The 22134-nt window shown below is 39.5% G+C and overlaps 1 protein-coding gene across 1 annotated transcript; it reads left to right on the top strand.

Moving 5' to 3' along the window:
* Positions 1-12: 12 nt before the first annotated feature.
* On the top strand, positions 13-21801 carry TYW3 (tRNA-yW synthesizing protein 3 homolog). Its single transcript, XM_061121607.1, has 6 exons — positions 13-272; positions 4714-4794; positions 7042-7140; positions 7345-7416; positions 10071-10204; positions 21356-21801. Exons 1-6 carry the CDS (start codon positions 99-101, stop codon positions 21570-21572), a joined length of 777 nt encoding a protein of 258 aa, XP_060977590.1. The 5' UTR covers positions 13-98; the 3' UTR covers positions 21573-21801.
* The last annotated feature ends 333 nt before the right edge of the window (positions 21802-22134 follow it).

Below are 22134 nucleotides of genomic sequence, written 5' to 3'. Positions count from 1 at the left end.
GAGTTTGGACCTTCCCGGCCACCATTGACTTCAACATGGCTGCCTCCAGGGAAGTACGAGGCTACCGTGAAAACTCCAGACCCTAACTCCTTCGTCCCATGGATCTTAGCGCAGAGTTCAAGAGGTGGAAGGCGCAGTGTCTGAGCAAAGTGGACCTCAGCCGGAAGGGCAGTGTGGACGAGGACGTGTTAGAGATTGTGCAGCTCCTAAATGGGCAAGAACAGTTTTTCACCACCAGTTCCTGCGCTGGCCGAATCATCCTCCTAGACGGGGTGAGGACCCTTCGTGCCCTTCCAGTCCTGCCTTGTAGTGTGCACGACGGGAACTCCTACACCCGCCCGATGCAACACCCCAACCCAGCTTGCCTATTTGTCTTTCTGATCGGTGGTCTCGGTCTCTTTAAACTGACAGCGTTACTTAAACCGAAGTGTCTAAAATTTTAATGTGTTTATTAATTACTTGGGAGAATTTTTAAAATACATATTCTGATTCTGTACGTCAAGGGTAGGGCGTAATCTGCATTTCTTCAGTTCAGTTCAGTCGCTCAGTCGTGTCCGACTCTTTGCGACCCCATGAATCACCGCACGCCAGGCCTCCCTGTCCATCACCAACTCCCGGAGTTTACTCAGACTCATGTCCATCGAGTCGGTGATGCCATCCAGCCATCTCATCTTCTGCCGTCCCCTTCTCCGCCTGCCCCCAATCCCTCCCAGGGTCAGGGTCTTTTCCAATGAGTCAGCTCTTTGCATGAGGTGGCCAAAGTACTGGAGTGTCAGCTTCAGCATCAGTCCTTCCAATGAACACCCAGGACTGATCTCCTTTAGGATGGACTGGTTGGATCTCCTTGCAGTCCAAGGGACTCTCAAGAGTCTTCTCCAACACCATAGTTGAAAAGCATCAATTTTTCGGGCGCTCAGCTTTCTGCATTTCTTACAAGCCCCCAAATAATGCTGAAACTACTGGCCTGGGAATGATGTTCAGTTGCAAGGGTTAGAGACTTTTATTTTTTTAACACTAAGGGAATTTTATTTTTTCAATACTAAGGAGATTTCAAGATTTTCTAGTCTGGCGGGGCGGCTCCCTTCTCGTCGACCCCTCTACCAAACCATTGTTAACCATTTGATTGCTGCTCGCTATGGTTAAGGCTGCTGCCTCCTAGTGGCCCACTCCATTATTACAACTCTGGTAATTTTTACGTTGCTTCAAAAAAGGAAGCCACGAGGGAAGCACTTGTGTCTCAGATGGTAGAGAATCCGCCTGCAATGCGGGAGGCCTGGATTCGATCCCTGGGTTGGGAAGATCCCCTAGAGAAGGGAAAGGCTACCCACTCCAGTAATTCTGGCCTGGAGAATTCCATGGACTGTATAGTCCACGGGGTCGCAAAGACTTGGACACAACTTTGAAACTTTAGCACCCTGCCTGGCATATTAAGTGCACTATAAGTTAGCTGTGTGTTCACTTTAACATTAAGATTGAATTCAGAGCTTGCAAGACACCATGCTTGTAAACTCATTCTTTAGATCTCTCACTGACAGGTCATGTGAATGTCTCCCAGGTTAGCAGGGTGTATTCATTCTTATTTTGCTTCCATTGCTTGCTTTCTCTCTCTTCCCTCATTTCTCCTGCCTTGTCTTACCTGAATTTATGCAGTGATTTCCTAACAGGTCACTGAACTACCAGTCTCCCTGCCCCAAACCCTGTTACACGCTGGTGACAGATTCCTGTTTATAAAGCACAGTTCTGTGTGTGACACTCATCTATGCTGACAGACTTGTTGCTTTGTTGTGCTTAGTCACTCAGTCGTGTCCAACTCTTTGCAACCTCATGAACTGTAGCCCGGCCAGGCTTCTCTGTCCATGGAATTCTCCAGGCATGAATACTGGAGTAGGTTGCCATGCCCTCCTCCAGGGGATCTTCCCAACCCAGGGATGGAACCCAGGTCTCCTGCACTGCAGGTGGATTCTTTATCATCCGAGCCACCAGGGAAGCCCTAGTGAAATACTCGAATACACTTTTCAGCTGTTTTCTTCCCCTCTGACTCTTCATCTTATTCTGGTCACTGAAACGGAACTATTCTCTTTTTCCTCTTACTTTTATCTGCCTTTGTTCATCTTTATTTTTCCTGAAATGTTTACCCCCACCTTTGCATATCTGAGACATACTTCCCCAAACTCCCCTTTCCTCCTGAGCACAAACACATACATTCACTTGGAAGCAATGACTACTTCTTCTGAACTACCTTTAGGACTTTTTCCTGAACATCTTTTCATTTTATGTATTACCTTATACCTTGTATTTATTTTCACTTGGCCTTATTTCTGGAAGAATTTGGATCAAATTTCAAGTAGGCAATACAAGAAGGAAAATAAAAAATGAGACAAGCTGGATAAAAGGAGTATAGATAAGATGAAGCAGAAATGGCATTAGTTCTCAGAATATACCACAAGACTGTTAATTTGCTAGAGGTGGGTCACACATTTGGTTGTAAGATTTAGGGCAGCCAGCATTAGATCAGAAACATCAGTCCCTGACTGAGGTCATTCAATGAAAACAGATCAGTTTTTTGGACAAGCACAACTCTTCTCCATTCCAAAGCCAGATGGCAAAGTCCCCTGTGTACCTAATGTATAAAAGTCACCTTGTGGAAGTATGGTGATTGATTTATTTTCATGAAACATAGCATGATTATATTTTAATACACAACCGAAATATAAAACATCATAGTAAATTGACAGTAAAATACGGTATTTCATTTTCATTGCCTGACAAATGGTTAACCTCCTTAGTCATAAATGAGCTCTTAGAAACCAGTAACAAAGACATTGATAAACCAAGACAAATGAAAAAAAAAAAAAAAAAGAAGAAAATGAAATAACACAAGTGACTAGTAAGGATGAAGCATAAGAAGATGACTGAAAATAAAAAATAACAAAAAAAAAAGAAGATGACTGAACTGAACAGTAGCAAACGAAAAGCAATTTCTTTATAATACCGTATTTGGATCTGACCTGGGTCTTCTGCATTGCAGGCGGATTCTTTACCATCTGAGCTACCAGGGAAGCCCAATATTAACATTTGTACAGTTTTAGGAAACATACCCACATAAACACTGGGGGCCAAGATTGATGACATCCCCTCTGTATAGTAGGGGAAATTATAGTTTAGACTCAAAACTATAAACTTTGGATAACTTTAGTCCTAGCAGTTCCAATTTGTTGGAATTATTTCAATAAGTTAGTTGGATAAATTTACAGTTTATACATAAACCATGTTTACTACATAGAAATTGCATATGGTTTCCTGTATCCTTTCTGAATTGTCCTTGAGGATAGGATCTGTTTATATTTGTTGTTGTTCAGTCGCTCAGTCAAGTCTGACTCTTTGCGACCCCATGGACTGTGGTAAGCCAGGCTTCCCTGTCCTTCACCATCTCCCAGAGCTTGCTCAAACTCACATCCATTGAGTCAGTAATGCTCCCTTACCATCTCATCCTCTGCTGCCCTCTTCTTTTGCCTTCACTGTTTCCCAGCATCAGGGTCTTTTCCAGTGAGTCAGTTCTTCACATCAGGTAGCCAAAGTATTGGAGCTTCAGTTTCAGCATCAGTCCTTCCAATGAATATTTAGGACTGACTGCCTTTAGGATTGACTGGTTTGATATCCTTGCTGTCCCAGGGATTCTCAAGAGTCTTCTCCAAAACCACAGCTAGAAAATATGGTTCTTTGGCACTCAGCCTTCTTTATGGTCCAACTCTCACGTCCGTACGTGTCTACTGGAAAAAGCATAGCTTTGACTATGCGGACCTTTGTTGGCAAAGTAATGTCTCTGCTTTTTAATATGCTGTCTAGGTTTGTCATAGCTTTTCTTCTGTTTATATACAAAGTACCTAATAGAACTTGACAAATAAACATTTTTACAGTTAATAAGCAAAGAATACTGGTAAAATATCTGCCTTCTTGAAATTCTGAACTTTCAGTCCTAGCTCTGCCCTTTGGTGCTACATATAAAGTCTAATCCAGAGGTCACAAATTTACGCCTATAGTGACTAGGGACATAGAAAGGTATGAACAGATCAGGCATCAGTAAAAAATGGTAGGTCCTGTGTGGGACTGGAACAGTGCTTTCTTACAAAAGGAATTTTTTAAAATGTTTTTAATATTCTGCTAACCATATAAAACAGCTAGAGTACAACTTAGGGGCTACTAGTGTACAACCTCTTGTAATAATACCTTTTCTCCTAACAAAAACATGACCGTATTTCAGAAAATATTTATTAAGTATTTCTATCGTAATAAACAAATTTCTTTCTATCTCAAATAATTTCCTTTCATTTTTGTTTTATGTTTAATTTTACCCAAAAGCCTATTGAATTGTTCTTAGTCATACTTAAAACCACCACTTGGGATTCTTAATTCTTAGGAGAAAGCCTAAAATGGGCTTCCCTGATGGCTCAGATGGAAAAGACTCCTCCTGCAGTGTGGGACACCTGGGTTGGATCTCTGGGTAGGGAAGATCTCCTGAAGGAGGGCATGGCAGCCTACTCATAGTATTCTTGCCTGGAAAATCCCCACGGACAGAGCAGCCTGGGGTCGCCTAAGAGTTGGACATGACTGAGTGACTAAGAACAGCACAAGCACAAAATATGCTACACATTGTATTTTTTATTTTATAAATATTATGTGACTAACTTAAATTATGTTATTTTTTCAATTTAGAGTATAAATGGTTCTGAGGTTCAGAAACAAAACTGTTCCTGGCTACTGGTTACACACAAAGCCTGTGTGAAAGATGATGTGGTAAGTTTTTATATATAAATTTAGAAATAAACTTTAATTCACAGTCACTTTAAATATATATGAAAAGAATAGAAAATTCCATTTATGTGCACAGTTTTAATGATTGAAGATTACAAGGCCTAAAGAGCATTCATTACAATGGCTATTTTTTTAGTTGTGGGAGACTACTGTCTATGCTGGATTATTTAGTTCCCTAAATTAAAATGTCTAGGTGAGTTCATATAAATTCATATTAGTCAGGCATTTTACATTACCCGCTCAGGTGCTTAAATATTGTCTTCAGAGTACTCACTCAGTCTCCTCTGGGTACTGATTCTCTCTGTATGTTTGCCCTTCTCTCCTGCTGCAGATCATCTTTGTGGCAGGAAAGATAGCTGCCAGCAATCCCAACAGAAAAAGATTCACTTTTAAGATCCATACATTATTTCCAAAGGACTCTGAGTCATCCTGCCTGGTGAGGTATTCTCCACCAAGAAGAGGTATCTTTGCCAGTAGAAAAGAATGCTCTCCTTGATCAGACCCAGGCACTTGTTGTCTCTGATATTATATAGTGGGAGCGACGAGCGACAGGGTCACAACTGACAGTTGCACCAGAATCAAATGATGTGAAGGAGGGAGAATGGTGCAGGTCGGTTAGGCAGACAGAAGTAATAGCTGCCTTGTACAGATTCTGTTGTTCAGTCACTGGGTCATGTGCGACTCTTTGTGACCCCATGGACTGCAACACACCAGGCTTCCCTGTCCTTCACCATCTCCCAGAGCTTGCTCAAACTCATGTACATTGAGTCAGTGATGCCATCCAACCATCTGTCATCCCCTTCTCCTGCCTTCAGTCTTTCCAGCATCAGGGTCTTTTCCAGTGAATCAGTTCCTCCCATCAGGTTGCCAAAGTATTGGAGTTTCAGCTTCAGCATCAGTCCTTCCATTGAATATTCAGGACTGATTTCCTTTAGGATTGACTGGTTTGATCTCCTTGCAGTCCAAGAGACTCTCAAGAGTCTTCTCCAACACCACAATTCAAAAGCATCAATTCTTTGGAGCTCAGTTTTCTTTATCGTCCAGCTCTCATATCCATACATGACCACTGGAAAAACCATAGCTTTGACTAGACAGACCTTTGTAGGCAAAGTAATGTCTCTGCTTTTTAATATGCTGTCTAGTTTGGGCATAACTTTTCTTCCAAGGAGCAAGCGTCTTTTAACTTCATGGCTGCATTCACCATTCACAGTGATTTTAGAGCCCAAGAAAATAAAGCCTTTCACTGTTTCTATTGTTCCCCATCTGTATGCCCTGAAGTGATGGGACCGGATGCCATGATCTTTGTTTTTTGAATGTTGCTTTTAAGCCAGCTTTTTCACTCCTCTCTTTCACCTTCATCAAGAGGTTCTTTAGTTCCTCTTAGCTTTCTGCCACAAGGGTGGTGTATCATTTGTATATCTGAGGTTGTTAATATTTCTCCCAGCAATCTTGATTCCATCTTATGATTCATCCAGCCCAGCATTTCACGTGATGTACTCTGCATATAACTTAAACATGGTGACAGTATACAGCCTTGACATACTCCTTTCCCAATTTTGAACTAGTCTGTTGTTCCATGTTCAATTCTGACTATTGCTTCTTGACCTGCATACAGATTTCTCAGGAGGCGGGTTAGGTGGTCTGGTATTCCCATCTCTAAGCATTTTCCAGTTTGTTGTGATCCACACAATCAAAGGGTTTAGCATAGTTAATGAGGCAGAAATAGATGTTTCTCTGGAATTCTCTTGCATTTTCTGTGATTCAACAGATGTTGGCAATTTGATCTCTGGTTCCTCTGCCTTTTCTAAATCCAGCTTGAACATTTGGAAGTTCTCAGTTCACATACAGATTCTAGCTGAAGCATAATAATACCTGTGTCTCAATCTTCAATCTAACAACAAAGCATTTAGACAGATCTAGTACAGTCTTTACATTCCATATTCCTTTATTAAAAATATAAAGTAATAGTTTACTTGTTTGAAGTATGGCTTGAAAGAATGCCACAGATGGTTTATGAGAGGATTAGAAATCAAGTCTCTTAAAAGAATAAGCAGATTAATGAGTTTTGGAGAAAGAGATCCAAGAAAGCAGAGTGAAAAGTTACTGTGGAAGAATGATGCAGAATGAGTCTGACAGTCCTTGGAAATATTGAAGGTACACAGGATAAAGGGTCACCAAGGAGTAGGACCCTGTATTTGCATCTAATCCTGGTATTTCCCGAATGTTTAGGTGGTGGCCCTGAGGAGAGCGAATGGCAACGCCATTTTGAAATTTGAGCCGCTTGTTCTTCACGTGCAATGTCGACAGTTGCAGGATGCACGGATTCTGGTAAAATTTTGTGATTATACTTGAATTTATAGGGATATGAGTAGATTTAGTTTTGAACTTTAAATCTTCTACCACAATTAATACAATGCTAGTTTAATCAACTAACATAGATTTGAGGTTATATATGTTTCAGCAGTTTGTAGAGCTAAAGTGTTTATCTGGTTAGCCAGATGATCAGAATTTAACAAATTTATTTTCTTACAGCATTCAGTGGCAATAGATTCCGGCTTCAGGAACTCTGGCATAACTGTGGGAAAGAGAGGAAAGATTATGCTGGTAAGGTACCTTTTGGCAAAAAGCAATTCTTTGATCATGAAGGAATCCAGATTATCAAATAACCTTCTACTCAAATCTTCCTGCCATTCCCTGCTCAGAAACCTTCAGTGATTGACTTTTCTGTACAGGGCAAAGTCCAGAGTTCTTAGCTTTACATTTGAGGCCTTATAATATTCCTCCCCACTTTACTTTTCTGCTTCCCTAGTGCCTCAGATGTTAAAGAATCCACCTGAAATGCAGGAGACCCGGTTTTGATCCCTGGGTTGGGAAGATTCCCTGGAGAAGGAAATGGGAGCCTACTCCTGTATTCTTGGCTGGAGAATCCCATGGACAGAGGAGCCTGATGGGCAACAGTCCGTGGGATCGCAAAAGAGTTGGTCATGACTGAGCGATTAACACATACACCACTTACTTTTTTTTTTTTTTTTAATTTTTTTATTTATTTTTATTATTATTATTATTTTTTTCCAGTGACACCACTTACTTTTAACCTGATTCTCTCTGGCCCCCGCATTCTGAATAGTCAAGGCCCAATTTAATCAGCACCATGATGTATTGGGAAGAATCACAGATGGGCTCTGAAGTCCTCTACAGGGGTCCATCAGGGACTGAACTTTTTCAGCTGTATCAGGGATCTATCAAATTGCTGCCCTTGGGCCACATCCAGCCCGGGGAGGCCAGTTCCCTATTTGGTTAATTGCTGTCTAAGGTTGCTTTCGTGCTACAATGGCAGACATCACATGGCCAGCAAAGTTGAAAATATTTACTATCTATCCTTTTGCAGAAAAAGTCTGCCATCCCCTGGACTAGAAGATCTTTAAAGTTCCTTCCAAGTCCCACAGCCTCTCTGAGTCCTTTCCTGGCCAAGCCAGCCCCTAGTGATCTTTGCCCTCTCCTGTAGTAGCTACTGTTTGTGTTTACTGTTTGGCATGGTGCACATTGTTTGCTTTTGTAGTATTTCAGATTGTCTTCCATTCTAGCTCCCTAGACTTCCCACTTTTCTATTTTTAACAAATAGCCTACTTTCCAAAAAGAGGTGGCTTACAAAAGAAGACATCTGTACAGCATGACTAAATGGAAAATCAAAGCTCATGGTACTGATTTGAGTCCCCATCTCACTCCCGACTATGTACGTCTGGTGGCCCGAGCGAAAACAGAATCACTCTTCCACCCTTCTCTCCATTGTCTTCTAGATTAAATTAGTGACAAATCTGTCACATCTAAGTCCTCACTCCGGACTTCACCTCTCCCAGCCCTCTTCCACTGCCCCCACCTAAGCCCTCTTCATCTCTCATCTCTGTCTTCACAGCAGTCTCCTGCCTGGTCTTCATCCTCCCCATCTTTCCCTTCAGTCCCTCTAGCCAGTAGTGTCAGAAGTCAAGGTCACCTTTTAAAGAAGTCAAGGTCAAAAAAAAAAAAAAGAAGTCAAGGTCACCTGGTGTTTTCTCTGATTTTCAAAGTGAAGTCGCTCAGTCGTGTCCGACTCTTTGTGACCCCTGTGGACTGATCTTCCCAACCCAGGGATTGAACCCAGGTCTTCCGCATTGCTGGCAGACGCTTTACCGTCTGAGCCACCAGGGAAGCCCTTATATAAATAAACTATTTTGCATCTACCTTATTTATGCTCATGTTCCACTAGCATACTTCCACTGCAGCCAGATAAAATACAGTTGGTCATTGCCCAAACGTATTATGCTTTTCATGTCCTGTTACTATAGAAAAGTTCTTTCTCTGGCTGAATGCTCCCCTTCTCCCATTTTTACATTTGGTGAAATTACACGTGTGCTTTAAAATCCCATAAAACCACCACCTGTCTCAGTTAGTCGCTCCCCTTCTATTGAATACGTTTCCTTAGTATTTTGTGTATGTGTGTGCGCACATGCATGCACGCATGTGCACATTTATGTGTTTCTTCTTAGTACCATGTTGGATTGTGATTCTTAGTTCACTTGGTTTTTTGTTCAGACGTGTTAGCTCTCTTTTATATGGGAACCATGTGTACTCATCCTGTATCTTCATGCTTTCCGTGGGGCCTGGAAAATTGCAGTAAAAAACTCAGTAAAGGCTCGTTGAATGAATTTTTCTGCCTCATAAGAGTTTCTGTTGTTTCTTAACCTATATCCAGTGTTTGGATTTACTGGGAACATGTTGACTGTTTCCTCAGTGGGGTTACTAAGATTGGCAACCCTAAAGCATCAAGGAAGCAGCCACTTTGTGCGATGGAGCAGGCCTGGTTTATCTTATAACCACCCTGCGCAAGCAGTGCTAAGAGGCCCTTCAGCATCCGAGCCATTCTGATTTTCCCCTAAAACTTCTGTTGAGGTTTCATTTATTTTGTTTCTTTAAATAGTGTATTAAAACTTTCTTAGATTTACTGAGATTGATACCATTAAGTTTATTGGACTCTTTGATAATACCTGCTTCTCTGAAAGACAATGTATAAAATGATTTTCTTTACAAATGACTTCATATGATGGGAAAATCTATTTACTCTTCTTTGATTCAACTGTATTTGACTAAATTGTATCAAAGTGCAAGCGTAAGTGCTGTAATGGAGCTAAACTATATATAAACACAGCCCAGAGTGGACTATTCTTTAGTTATCTTCAGCATCTCTAGTACACAAGTCACCCAATCTAAATTGTTCCTTGTAGGCTGTCCGGAGCACACATGGCCTAGAAGTTCCACTAAGCCATCAAGGAAAACTGATGGTGACAGAGGAGTATATCGACTTCCTATTAAAGATAGCAAATCAAAAAATGGAAGAAAACAAGAAGAGAATTGAAAGGTATGTTAGTTTTACATACTTACATCTTCTTTGAAAATATTAATACACATCATCTTCAGCTTATACTCCCTGCTGCTTTTATATTTGTAGCCTTATCAAGAATAATAAAGATAATGAAAATAATTGATGAGACTAGGCCAGTACAGGAGACAAGAGATGCGGGTTCAATCCCTGGGGTGGGAAGATCCCTCGAGAAGGAAATGGCAACCCACTCCAGTATTCTTGCTTGGGAAACCCCACGGACAGAGGAACCCCGTGAGGTACTGGCCACAGGGGTGCGCAGAGTCGGACACAACTGAAGAGACTTAGCACGCATAAAGGCCAGACTGCAGTGGGTACTAAATGGAGCATAAAGCGGAGGAAGCTCCAGGCAGGACAGTAGGACATGCGGCTGCCAGCACCAGTCATTAAGGAGAAACAGTCACTCAGCTGGGAGCAAGGCAGCCACAGGGACACAACTGATCCAGCCGAAGGCAGCCAGGGGCACGGTACACTCTGCCTCCGGGATGGGACCTGCTGAAGATTCCTTAGACTGTCCTTTTGAGGAGAACAGCCTGGTTAATTTTAATCTGATAAATATTTTATACCTCTGGCTAGATCAGAACCCAGCTCTTGTCATGAATTAGATTTGCATTGGCATAATTGTCCCAGTCAGAAGGATTATGGCTGTCAGTGCACATCTTTGTATTTCTCTTGTTTCTGTTGATTAATTTTACATTACTCTTTCTCAACTTTTTCCTCAGAATAGAATTTTTGATATAAAGAAGTGACTATTATGCTGCTTTTTATATATGAAGATAAATGCCACTGACCTACCATCAGTAAGATGGTATTTCTGAGTTATTGAAGAATTCATCTTGTTGTCATTTATTATTTCCTTTTTGCTTTCTCCCCATCCCTTTGGTCACCTCACAACCAATCACTGCCGAAATCACTCTTGACTCATTCTTCTTTCCCCACCCTTCCTGCCACATTCTTCATTCAGGACCACTGATCTAAGAGTAGAATGTTTCCAGGCTGTCTCTGTTCTAAACTATTCTCCATATCACCATCAGAATCCTGTCTGTCAGATGAAAAGGAATCCTCCTGCTTAACTCATCTGCTTAGCATTCTTTAAAACTCAGCTTCTTTAATACCTTAAAATTCTTTAATACCTAGAATTTTTTATGGAACAGCTAAAGCCAGTAGCCACTCTGGCAGCAGATTAGCATGATGGAAAGAGGTAGAATTGGGTTCCAGAGGCAGAACTGAGTTCAAATCCTGCTCCCACCACAACTTACTCAACTCTCTTGGCTTCAGTTTTCTTGTATCTGTCTTGAAGAACAATTTTAGCATATATTAGGCAGCATATATGAATGACAGGCCCCATCTGTGTCATGGCATGGTTCTGAGGATAGCCTTTCTCCTCCTTCACTGACTCACACAGAGAGTAAACCTATAATCACATCAGTCTCACCATCCAGGCTTTTTCAGCCAGGGCTCCTTATTTGAACCATAAAATTAACACAATTATGCAAGTGACTATTTATCAGTTCTCCCAGCAGTGCCATATAAATTATACCAGCCAAGATACATGGGAGATAAGTTAATTCATGACATACAGTGGCTGCCTGTGGGCATTAGGGCTTAATTTTTTAGTGGAAACCTGGTTGAAAAAGCCTAAGAGTTTTCCTAATCACAAGGTACTTTGAGCAGATGTTCTAAATAAAGTGATTTCAAGAAAGTAACTGAAGGTACCCAGCCATTCCACCAGGCTACAGAGTTTGAACTGTACGTAGGTATTTATTGGTGGTTGTTCAGTCACTAAGTCACGTCCACCTCTTTGCAACCCCATGGACTGCAGCATGCCAGGCTGCAGTATTTATTGGTACCATCCCAGAAGTTGGCTACATTTGTTAGACGGCATTCTAACTGGGAGACTATTGGTGAAAAAGTAGGAGGTAGGAAATCAGTTTCTCTGTTTTCTTACTTGAATTTCAAGAAGATGATAAATATAGCCCAAGATCAACTAACTATACACCTGGTGAAGTTAATTGAGCCACGTTCACCAACTATAAAATCAAATTATGCTTTAAATCCATTGACTCAAAAATATGTTTTGAGATTATAGTGTGCATGCTGCTATCAAGATAGTCATGCTCATCATATAAAATCAGTGAAAAATTAAAGAAGGGTAAAAAGTGTCTTAAGATACTGATTAGAAGATTACATGTGAATTCAGAAAGAGGGAACAAATTAGGGAGCTCCTTGGGGAACAGCTGTATATTCAACCAAATGCAGAAAAAGAGCTAGTCTTCTGATGTGGAAAAGAGAAAAATTAAACACTGGAGGTGATGAGTTCTGCAATCAGACGTTGAGTGTAAAATTGGTTTGTCATGGGACCAAAGTTTCACAATTCAAACAGCTGTAATAAGAGAAGCTTTAAAAGTCAAAATCCTAATGAGTAGCATTCCAGCAATAAGAAATATTCTTGAAATGTGAAAATCAAAAGTTAAGATAATTTTAATAGCAAGAGGTCTGTTTCATAAAAAACAATTCCCAAGCCCACTTCTTCATGGGAAGAGTAAGATAATTTCATCTATAATGATTTCCAGGTGAAACATGGGAAGTTTGGAGGTTTATTTACCAGTTACAAGAGGAGAGCTATCTTTGTAGCTGTTAATAAGAGATCAAGACTGACTTAGACTGGATGAAATTAGCCATGTTTCTCTTCTTACCAACTGTGTAATAAGAAAATAAATGTTAAATAAAATGTAGAATAAAAAGTCCAAGTATATTGGCATATAATATGGATAAAAATTAAGCAAATTAGAGTAAAAAAATTAATTATTTCTAATGGTTGGTTTTTTGTTTTTTACTTTTTTATGGTAAAATATACATAACATAAAATTCACAATTTTAACCATTATACAGTTCATTGGCATCATTTCCTCAACATCCTTGCCAACACTTGTCTTTTGTTTTGTTTTGATAAGTGCCATCCTTGCAGGTGTGAGGTGATAATCTCATTATGATTTTGATTTGCATTTCCTTGATGATTAATGACATTGAGCATTTTCCTTACACCTGTTGGTAAGCATTTGTGTGACATCACTTTGCTACTTTCCTTCCAGTGCTTTTTCTTAGCTTCCTTCTGGGTTTCTCTTGTTATTCTACCTGTTGGTTAAATACTATTGTTCTCCAGGATTCCTCCCATGGCCCATTGCTTTAGCTTCCCCACACACTGGTTGCTAAGTCGCTTCAGTCATGTCCAACTCTGTGAGACCTTATGGACTGCAGCATGCCAGGCCCCTCTGTCCATGGGGATTCTCCAGGCAAGAATACGAGAGTGGGTTGCCATGCCCTTCTCCAGGGGAATCTTCCCAACTCAGGGATTGAACCCACATCTCTTATGTCTCCTGTATTAGCAGGAGGGTTCTTTATCATTACCGCCACCTGGGGTAGATCTTCCAAATATCTCCCAAGTTCTGGGCCCATATATCTAATAACCTATTGAACATATCTAACCAAATATCCCATCAGCCTTTTCTCAATCTTATCTTAGTCTCAACCTCTTTTAACAATTTCCTTGGTTCAGAGTCTTACCATTTACAAGCATTATTACTGTTTATGCGTCAGTGCAAACAGCAATGTGAACCATATTGAATTACACTTATTTAATTGCATGTATGTCTTTTTTCCCCACTATAACATGGTCACCTTTTAAATAGGACTTACTCCCTCCACACACAGATACCAACCAAACACATATCCATACATACCCACACTTTAAACATCTCTTATCCTAAAACTTTATAGAGTAGAAACCCAATATTTTATTGAATTAATCATAAATAATAAAGGAACTTAAAAGTTAATACATTATAATGAGTTCCCCAAAGGCAAGTACAGTTTCTTATCATTTTCTGAGTGTCTGATAGGAGAACAGTGGTTAATAAATGCTTGCTGAATTTATTTGACAGACTTGTTCTAACAGTAGTGCTACTTAAAAAAAAAGTGGTGCTACTTTTATGGCTTCACAGACTTAAGGTCATTATTCTGGAAGACGTGTAAGATGGCTTACCAATGGGGCGACCAGAATAGACTTGCTACACAGTCTGGGTAAGAAGTGACAGGACTCCAGGTCACAAGGTGAATGGGAATGATGCTGCCTAACACGGCAGCAGATGGAAATGAGGGTAGAGGAGAAGGAGGAGCCAAGCCTTATTTTTTAAAATGGAAACAAAGCTGGTAAATAAATAACTCACACAATTCTCTATATACTTACGGTCAGAGAAGTAAGTCATATAAAGGGAAAACATATTTTCTGGTAGTTTCTCCTTGGATGTCAACTCCCCTCAATTTGTCCTCTCATAATTCCTCTCTGTGCCAGAGAGAGAGGAATTCACCTCACCAGCTCCCATTCATCCTTGCAATTCAGCCCAGGCTTTGGGTTTTTTTTCCCAAGGAGTATTTCTTGATCTTTCTTGGAGCTAAGTGTCCTGTGTTCTCCTATTTTATCTTAGCTTTTTCATGGCACATTGAATTTATCTTTACACCTCTGCAGCTCCCATCAAACCCTGAGCTCCCTGAGGGTACAGACCGTCTCTTACTTGTTTTTAGCACCTGGCACAGGTTCTGTCACATATATGTTTTTTAATAAAAATGCTAGAGTTTAAAATCAGTTAAAAATCCAAATACATAATATATGAGAATAGTCTTCTTTTGTTTTCTATGAATAATAGAAGCCTAAAAGGGTGTGAGGGCTTCCCCAGTGGCTCAGGGTTAAAGAATCCACCTGAAACACAGGAGAAGCAAATTCAGTCCCTGGGTTGGGAAGATCCCCTGGCAACCCACTCCAGTCCTCTTGCCTGGAGAATCCCGTGGCCTTGCAGGCTACAGTCCATAGCATTACACAGTCAGACACAACTGAAGCGACTTTACACACATGCACGCATGCAAAAGGATATGAAGTTGTGCTTAAGATTTCATTAATTTTATGTTCCTATTTCAGAAGTGAGAAATACCAGCTTTTTTTTGCCCATGGTCCCTAACTGATCTGAAGAACAGAAATTCATTTTCCCAGAGCTGGTCTGAAAAGTTCTGTCATGAAGAGAACTATATACAAGTTGCCCTGTGTCATGATAATCTTGACTACAGAGGTAGAAAAGTGGAAGACAATTTGCTTTTCTTTGGAGGGGGTGCAGAAAAACAGTTGCCTGAGCATATATTTCTTTTTATACTCCCAGCTCTTTTTGTTGCCTTTGAAAGTTGAGAAAATTATACTTTGAGAATCGGGCTTTGGAATGCTGTGTAAAGGGTCAGAGCATGAGAAGAGAACATGTAGTTGAGAAACAAATTTCTGACTTATTGAGTAAGATAGTTTCCCAAAGGACATTTTAAAAGTTCCCTTAACAAAGAAAAAGAAAAAAAAGTAGTTGAAGTTGTATTCTTGGCTCTCAGCATGGAAAAGGTCTTTGTTCCTTTTTTACCATTTGTTTCTTTGGTCCCCCAAGGATTATAGCTTTGAATTCTTAGGTTGTTTAATGGAAGATTAGAAGTAAGGCACCTATTCCTCTTTAATTACCTTTTTAGTGTGGTCATCAAGGTATTTTACACAGCTGTTAATTCACTGTGCTCATAAAAGAGGAATTTAATCTTAGCTTTAATTTTCTAGGAATACAGTAGAATCCAGAGAAAAGACCTGGTTACCTAAGTTTAAAGAGCAGGGTTGGGTAGAGACTGATTGAAGATAATGTTGAACCTCGTGAATAGCCTCTTATGATCAGATAAGGGTGATTCATACCCTTTTGTAACATGCTTAGATTTGTTTTAGATAAAGTGAGTCATTCTACTGAGGCATGTTTAAAAATCATACTATATAGGCAGTGTGGAAAATGAGAAGAAAACCAATCATTGAAGTCACCCAGGATGATGGCAAGACCTGGAGACAAAGATCAGGCCAAGTGTAGAAGTTTTCATGAATGTAAAGGACTGAACAGAATATTGGTAGCTAATCCGAGGAGCAGATAAAGGAGTTTAGCCTGGAAAGGTGTTGGTGAGGCAGGTGAATTCTTACCTTATCGTTCACCTTTCTGGTGGGCAGGATACTGAAAGAATAAGCATTCTCCACTTGACAGGAATGCAGGGCAGTGGTGTGTTTGTGGGGAACCAGGTTTCAGTTAAGTAAGGATACAAGGAATACATTAAATGAAAATGTTGTGACCATGTTATGGGATCTAAAATAAATACCAGTTTAAATTTTTTCAAAACCTTTTGCTCTAATTCTTAAAGTACTGTTTTCTCTTTCACTGTACCTCCCTCTTTGAGATTGATTTATTCATTCTAGAAATACCATTTAGCCCTAGTTATCTGCCAAGAATGGTGATGAATATCAAGGTGTATAGTGGTGACTACATAAGTTCTTAAAATATGGATAGGAAATGTGGTAATCATGTTAGGTATATCTTAGCATTGTGTGAAGTATTTGGGAAGATGCAATTAGCTTGGTTTTCTTAGGGCAGTTAGAGCTTTTGCAAGTGGAACTTAGCCTGTTTATTGAATTAAAATAAAGAATGAAATTGGTTCAAATAGCAGTCTATCTTGTAGATATCAAAAACTTCCTGTCAAAACCTCCCATTATAATAGGATATAAGAGCATGATGGAGAACGGAATGGCAAACCACTTCAGTATTCTTGCCTTGAGAACCCCATGAACAGTATGAAAAGGCAAGAAGATGTGACACTGAAAGATGAACTCCCCAGGTAGGTGCCCAGTATAGAAGAGTGGAGAAATAACTCCAGAAAGAATGAAGAGATGGAGCAAAAGCGAAAACAATGCCCAATTATGGATGGGACTGGTGATGGAATTAAGTCCAGTGCTGTAAAGAACAATATTGCATAGGAATCTGGAATGTTAGGTCCATGAATCAAGGTAAATTGAAAGTGGTCGAACAGGAGATGGCAAGGGTGAACATCAACATTTTAGGAATCAGTGAACTAAATGGACTGGAATGGGCAAATTTAATTCAGATGACCATTATATCTCCTACTGTTGGCAAAAATCCCTTAGAAGAAATGGAGTAGCCATCATAGTCAACAAGAGTCCAAAATGCAGTACTTGGGTGCAGTCTCAAAAAGGACAGAATGATCTCTGTTCAGTTCCAAGGCAAACCATTCAATATCACAGTAATCCAAGTCTATGCCCCAACCACTAATGCCAAAGAAGCTAAAGTTGAATGGTTCTGTGATGACCTACAAGACCTTCTAGAACTAACACCAAAAAAAGATGTCCTTTTCATTATAGGGGACTGGAATGCAAAAGTAGGAAGTCAAGAGATAAGCTGGAATAACACGCAAGTTTGGCCTTGGAGTACAAAATGAAGGAGGGCAAAGGCTAACAGAGTATTTCCAAGAGAACACTGGTCATAGCAAACACCCTCTTTCAACAACATAATAGACAACTCTACACATGGACATCACCAGATGGTCAACACCGAAATCAGATTGATTATATTTTTTGCAGCCAAAGATGAAGAAGCTCTATATAGTCAGCAAAAACAAGGCCAAGAGCTAACTGTGGCTCAGATTATGAACTCCTAATTACAAAATTCAGACTTAAATTGAAGAAAGTAGGGAAAACCACTAGACCATTCAGGTATGACCTAAATCAAATCACTTATGATTATACAGTGGAAGTGAGAAATAGATTTAAGGGACTAGATCTGATAGACAGAGTGCCTGATGAACTATGGATAGAGGTTCATGACATTGTACAGGAGGCAGTCATCAAGACCATCTCAAAGAAAAAGAAATGCAAAAGGCAAAATGGTTGTCTGAGGAGGCCTTACAAGTAGCTGAGAAAAGAGGCAAAAGGCAAAGGAGAAAAGGAAAGATATACCCATCTGAATACAGAGTTCCAAAGAATAGCAAGGAGAGATAAGAAAGCCTTCCTCAGTGATCAGTGCAAAGAAATAGAGGAAAACAATAGAATGGGAAAGACTAGAGATCTCTCCAAGAAAATTAATGATACCAAGGGAATATTTCATGCAAAGATAGGCACAATAAAGGACAGAAATGGTATGGACCTAACAGAAGCAGAAAATCCTAAGAAGAGGTGGCAAGAATACACAGAAGAACTGTACAAAAAAGATCTTCATGACCCAGGTAACCACATTGGTATGATCACTCAGCTAGAGCCAGACATCCTGGAATGTGAAGTCAAGAGGGCCTTTGGAAGCATCACTACGAACAAAGCTAGTGGAGGTGATGGAATTCCAGTGGAGCTGTTTCAAGTCCTAAAAGATGATAATGTTAAAGTGCTGCACTCAGTATTCCAGTAAATTTGGAAAACTCAGCAGTGGCCACAGGACTGGAAAAGGTCAGTTTTCATTCCAGTCTCAAAGAAAGGCAGTGCCAAAGAATGTTTAAACTACCGCACAATTGCACTCATCTCAGACGCTAGCAAACTACTGCTCAAAATTCTCTAAGCGATGCTTCAATAGGACATGAACTGAGAACTTCCAGATGTTCAAGCTGGATTTAGAAAAGGTAGAGGAACCAGAGATCAAATTGCCAACATCTGTTGGATCATCAAAAAAGCAAGAGAGTTCCAGAAAATCATCTACTTCTGCTTTGTTGACTACCTCAAAGCCTTTGGCTGTGTGGATCACAACAAACTGTGGAAAATCCTTCAAGAGATGGGAATACCAGGCCACCTGACCTGCCTCCTGAGAAATCTGTATGCAGGTCAAGAAGCAACAGTTAGAACTGGACATGGAACAACGGACTGGTTCCAAATTGGGAAAGGAGTCAAGGCTGTATATTGTCACCCTGTTTATTTAACTTATATGCAGACTACATCATGTGAAATGCTGGGCTTGATGAAGCGCAAGCTGGAATCAAGCTTGCCCGGAGAAATATCAATAACTTCAGATATGCTAATGACACCACTGTTTTGGCAGAAAGCAAAGAGTAACTAAAGAGCCTCTTGATGAAAGAGAAAGAGGAAAGTGAAAACCCAGCTTAAAACTCAACATTCAGGAAACTAAGATCATGGCATTTGGTTCTATCACTTTATGGCAAATAGATGGGGAAACAATGTAAACAGTGGCTGACTTTATTTTCTTGGGCTCCAAAATCACTGCAGATGGTGACTGCAACCATGAAATTAAAAGATGCTTGCTCCTTGGAAGAAAAACTATGACCAACCTAGACAGCATGTTAAAAATTACCTTGCTGACAAAGGTCCTTATAGTCAAAGCCATGGTTTTTCCAGTAGTCATGTATGGATGTGAGAGTTGGACCATAAAGAAAGCTGAGCACCGAAAGATTGATGTCTTTGAACTGTGTTGGAAAAGACTTGACAGTCCCTTGGACTGCAAGGAGATCATACCAGTCAATCCTAAAGGAAATCAGTTCTGAATATTCATTGGAAGGACTGATACTGAAGCTGAAATTCCAATACATTGGATACCAAATGCGAAGGACTGACTCATTGGAAAAGACCCTGATGCTGGGAAAGAATGAAGGCAGAAGGAGAAGGGGATGACAGAGTATGAGATGGTTGGAAGGCATCACTGACTTGCTGGACATGAGTTTGAGCAAGCCCTGGGAGTTGGTGATGGACAGGGAAGCCTGGTGTGCTGCAGTCTATGGGATCCCCAAGAGTCGGACACGACTGAACGGAACTATTAAAAGCATGATAAGATCTCAACAATGGCAGAAGCGTTCTCAACTTTTAGATCATTTTATCTGGGACCTAGGATAACACCTAGGATGTTTACCTTTTTGGTTCAGTTGTTATTTATTCATTTATTGGGCATATTTTTAACCAGGTGTGGCTGCACTGTGCCCCACGCTAAGAATATAACAGATGACAAAACAGATGGAGTCCTTGGTCTCATGGAGTTTATATTCTGTAAGAATAGTCACATTTGAGAACTTAATCAATGCCAGGGTCTGTGCTAGGTAGTTACATATATAACCCTCTGATAACCCTGTTAGGTACAGGATAACAGCTAGGAGGAAATCGAGACTCAGTGAGGTTGAAATTAGCAACTTCAGCTTTCCCAGTGGAGCACTGATATGAAGTACGTGGAGCAAACCAAGCCACCTTGCTGCTTTCTGGCATCTGCTGAAAACTAACACAAACCCTCCACTGGAAAAATGAGTAAAGGAAAAGAATAATTTACAGTAAAAAATTCAAATAACAATAAACAAAAAATGTTCACTTTCAAAGAAATAAAAACTTAAATAATGAGAGACTCTTACCACCTATCAAAGTAAAGCATGTTTTTGATGTAATATTCATTATATGAGTCAAGTGGTCTCAAGTTCTGCTATTAGGAGCATATTTTTTTGAATACCCATTCTGAAAAACAGTATTTATCAAGAGCCTTAAATATTTATACCTTTTAACCATTTAATTACTTTCAAGGTATCTATCCTAAATAGCTAAAGACTCAGATTATATTATTTCCAAAATGTTTATAACATTGTTTGTATTGGGAAAACTTAAAAATAAAGGCCAATCTAAGTGACAATGTTATACTACCATTAAAAAGTATTATTTTGTAATTCATGTAGAGATGTGGAAAATGTTTTCAATAAACTTTACATTTGAAGAAACAAAGTAAAACTTTGTATGTAATATCACAATTGTATAAAAGACAGATGCATGTATACATGGACAGATGTATTAATTCAGAATACACTCATAAACTGGAAAAAATAAAAATATTGAGAGTGATTATTTTTAGGTAATTATGTGGAGATCATCTCTATTTGTAACTTCATATATTTTCCAAATTCTCTAAAATGGACCTCTGTTACAGTTATGATTTTTTTTTTTTAAAGAAAAATATTTCTGTTCTTTTTCTTACCTTTGTTTGACTCCTACATCTGGAATAGAAATTAAGGTAGGATAGAGGTTGTCAAGAAGTGATTCCAATCCAGTTTTCAAGACTGTTCTTAGAGGACCGAAAATGCATTTCTTTTCATAAATAAGCAATCATAAAAACAAGAAGCACATTATTTCTGTGATTTACTTCATATCTTAAGGTTAATATGAGATACCAGATTTACATAATTTTATGTTTGAGGTATATTTCAGTCATTTTGTTTGAGAACACACAGATACATACATGACAGGAGTATTTTATTTCTTTACAGGTTTTACAACTGCCTACAACATGCTTTGGAAAAAGAAACTGTTGCTGCAACCTCACATCCTAAAGAGAAAGTTAACTCACCATATATTCGTAAAAAAAAAAGGAACCCAGAAAAAGCACATGGCAAACGTGTTACTGAAGAAAACGGTAAAGAACTTGAAAATAACGACCATGATGATCCAGGAATCAGTGTTACTGTCTTCCCTGAAGATTACTGAGATTTGGTTCGGAAATGTCTTGGTAGAATGATGTTTCTAATAGATATTATAAAGCTGCTCTTAATAAGAGTTTGTTGAGTGTATCAGACTTTCAGAAAAGCAAGATTTAACTTTTCTCTATGTTTTAGAGAAACTTAACTTTTAAAAACAACTCTGTATAATATTTACTCTTATATACTATCTTTTTTAATCACATAGTCATTGCAAAAATAAAATTATGATTTTTTAATCCCTCTAAGTTTCAGTGTCTACTTCAAAACAGAACTATAATGCCCTTTCACAGAAACCTTAACATTAGGAATATTTGAGTAAAAATCATAACAACATTTTTCTTAGTTTTCACTTGGAAATCAAGAGCTTTCAAGGGGATCACTTTGCTGCTTATTTTCCTGGAGTCCAAGGACAGGATCTTTCCTCTCTTTAGACTCTGTGAATAAAACAACTGATACCTTTTTTGTTCAGGACAAAATACTTATACCTTCTTTCCCCATTATTTCTCATAAACCAGAGCTTGCCACTGGCACAGCCTCTGTGGAACAGGTGGGTATAGTTTTTCACTATA

This window comes from Dama dama, chromosome 20 (genome assembly GCF_033118175.1).
Source record: "Dama dama isolate Ldn47 chromosome 20, ASM3311817v1, whole genome shotgun sequence".
NCBI lineage: Eukaryota > Metazoa > Chordata > Mammalia > Artiodactyla > Cervidae > Dama > Dama dama.
The sequence above is the reverse complement of the archived record's forward strand: the minus strand, read 5'-3'. Positions and strand labels throughout refer to the sequence as shown.

Bases quoted from the DNA above. Each gene is read 5' to 3' on its own strand.
- TYW3 (XM_061121607.1), top strand. From the start codon at position 99: ATGGATCTTAGCGCAGAGTTCAAGAGGTGGAAGGCGCAGTGTCTGAGC. The intron at 4,795-7,041 runs GTAAGTTTTTAT...CCGAATGTTTAG, and splicing joins CCTGTGTGAAAGATGATGTG to GTGGTGGCCCTGAGGAGAGC. The intron at 7,141-7,344 runs GTAAAATTTTGT...ATTTTCTTACAG, and splicing joins TGCAGGATGCACGGATTCTG to CATTCAGTGGCAATAGATTC.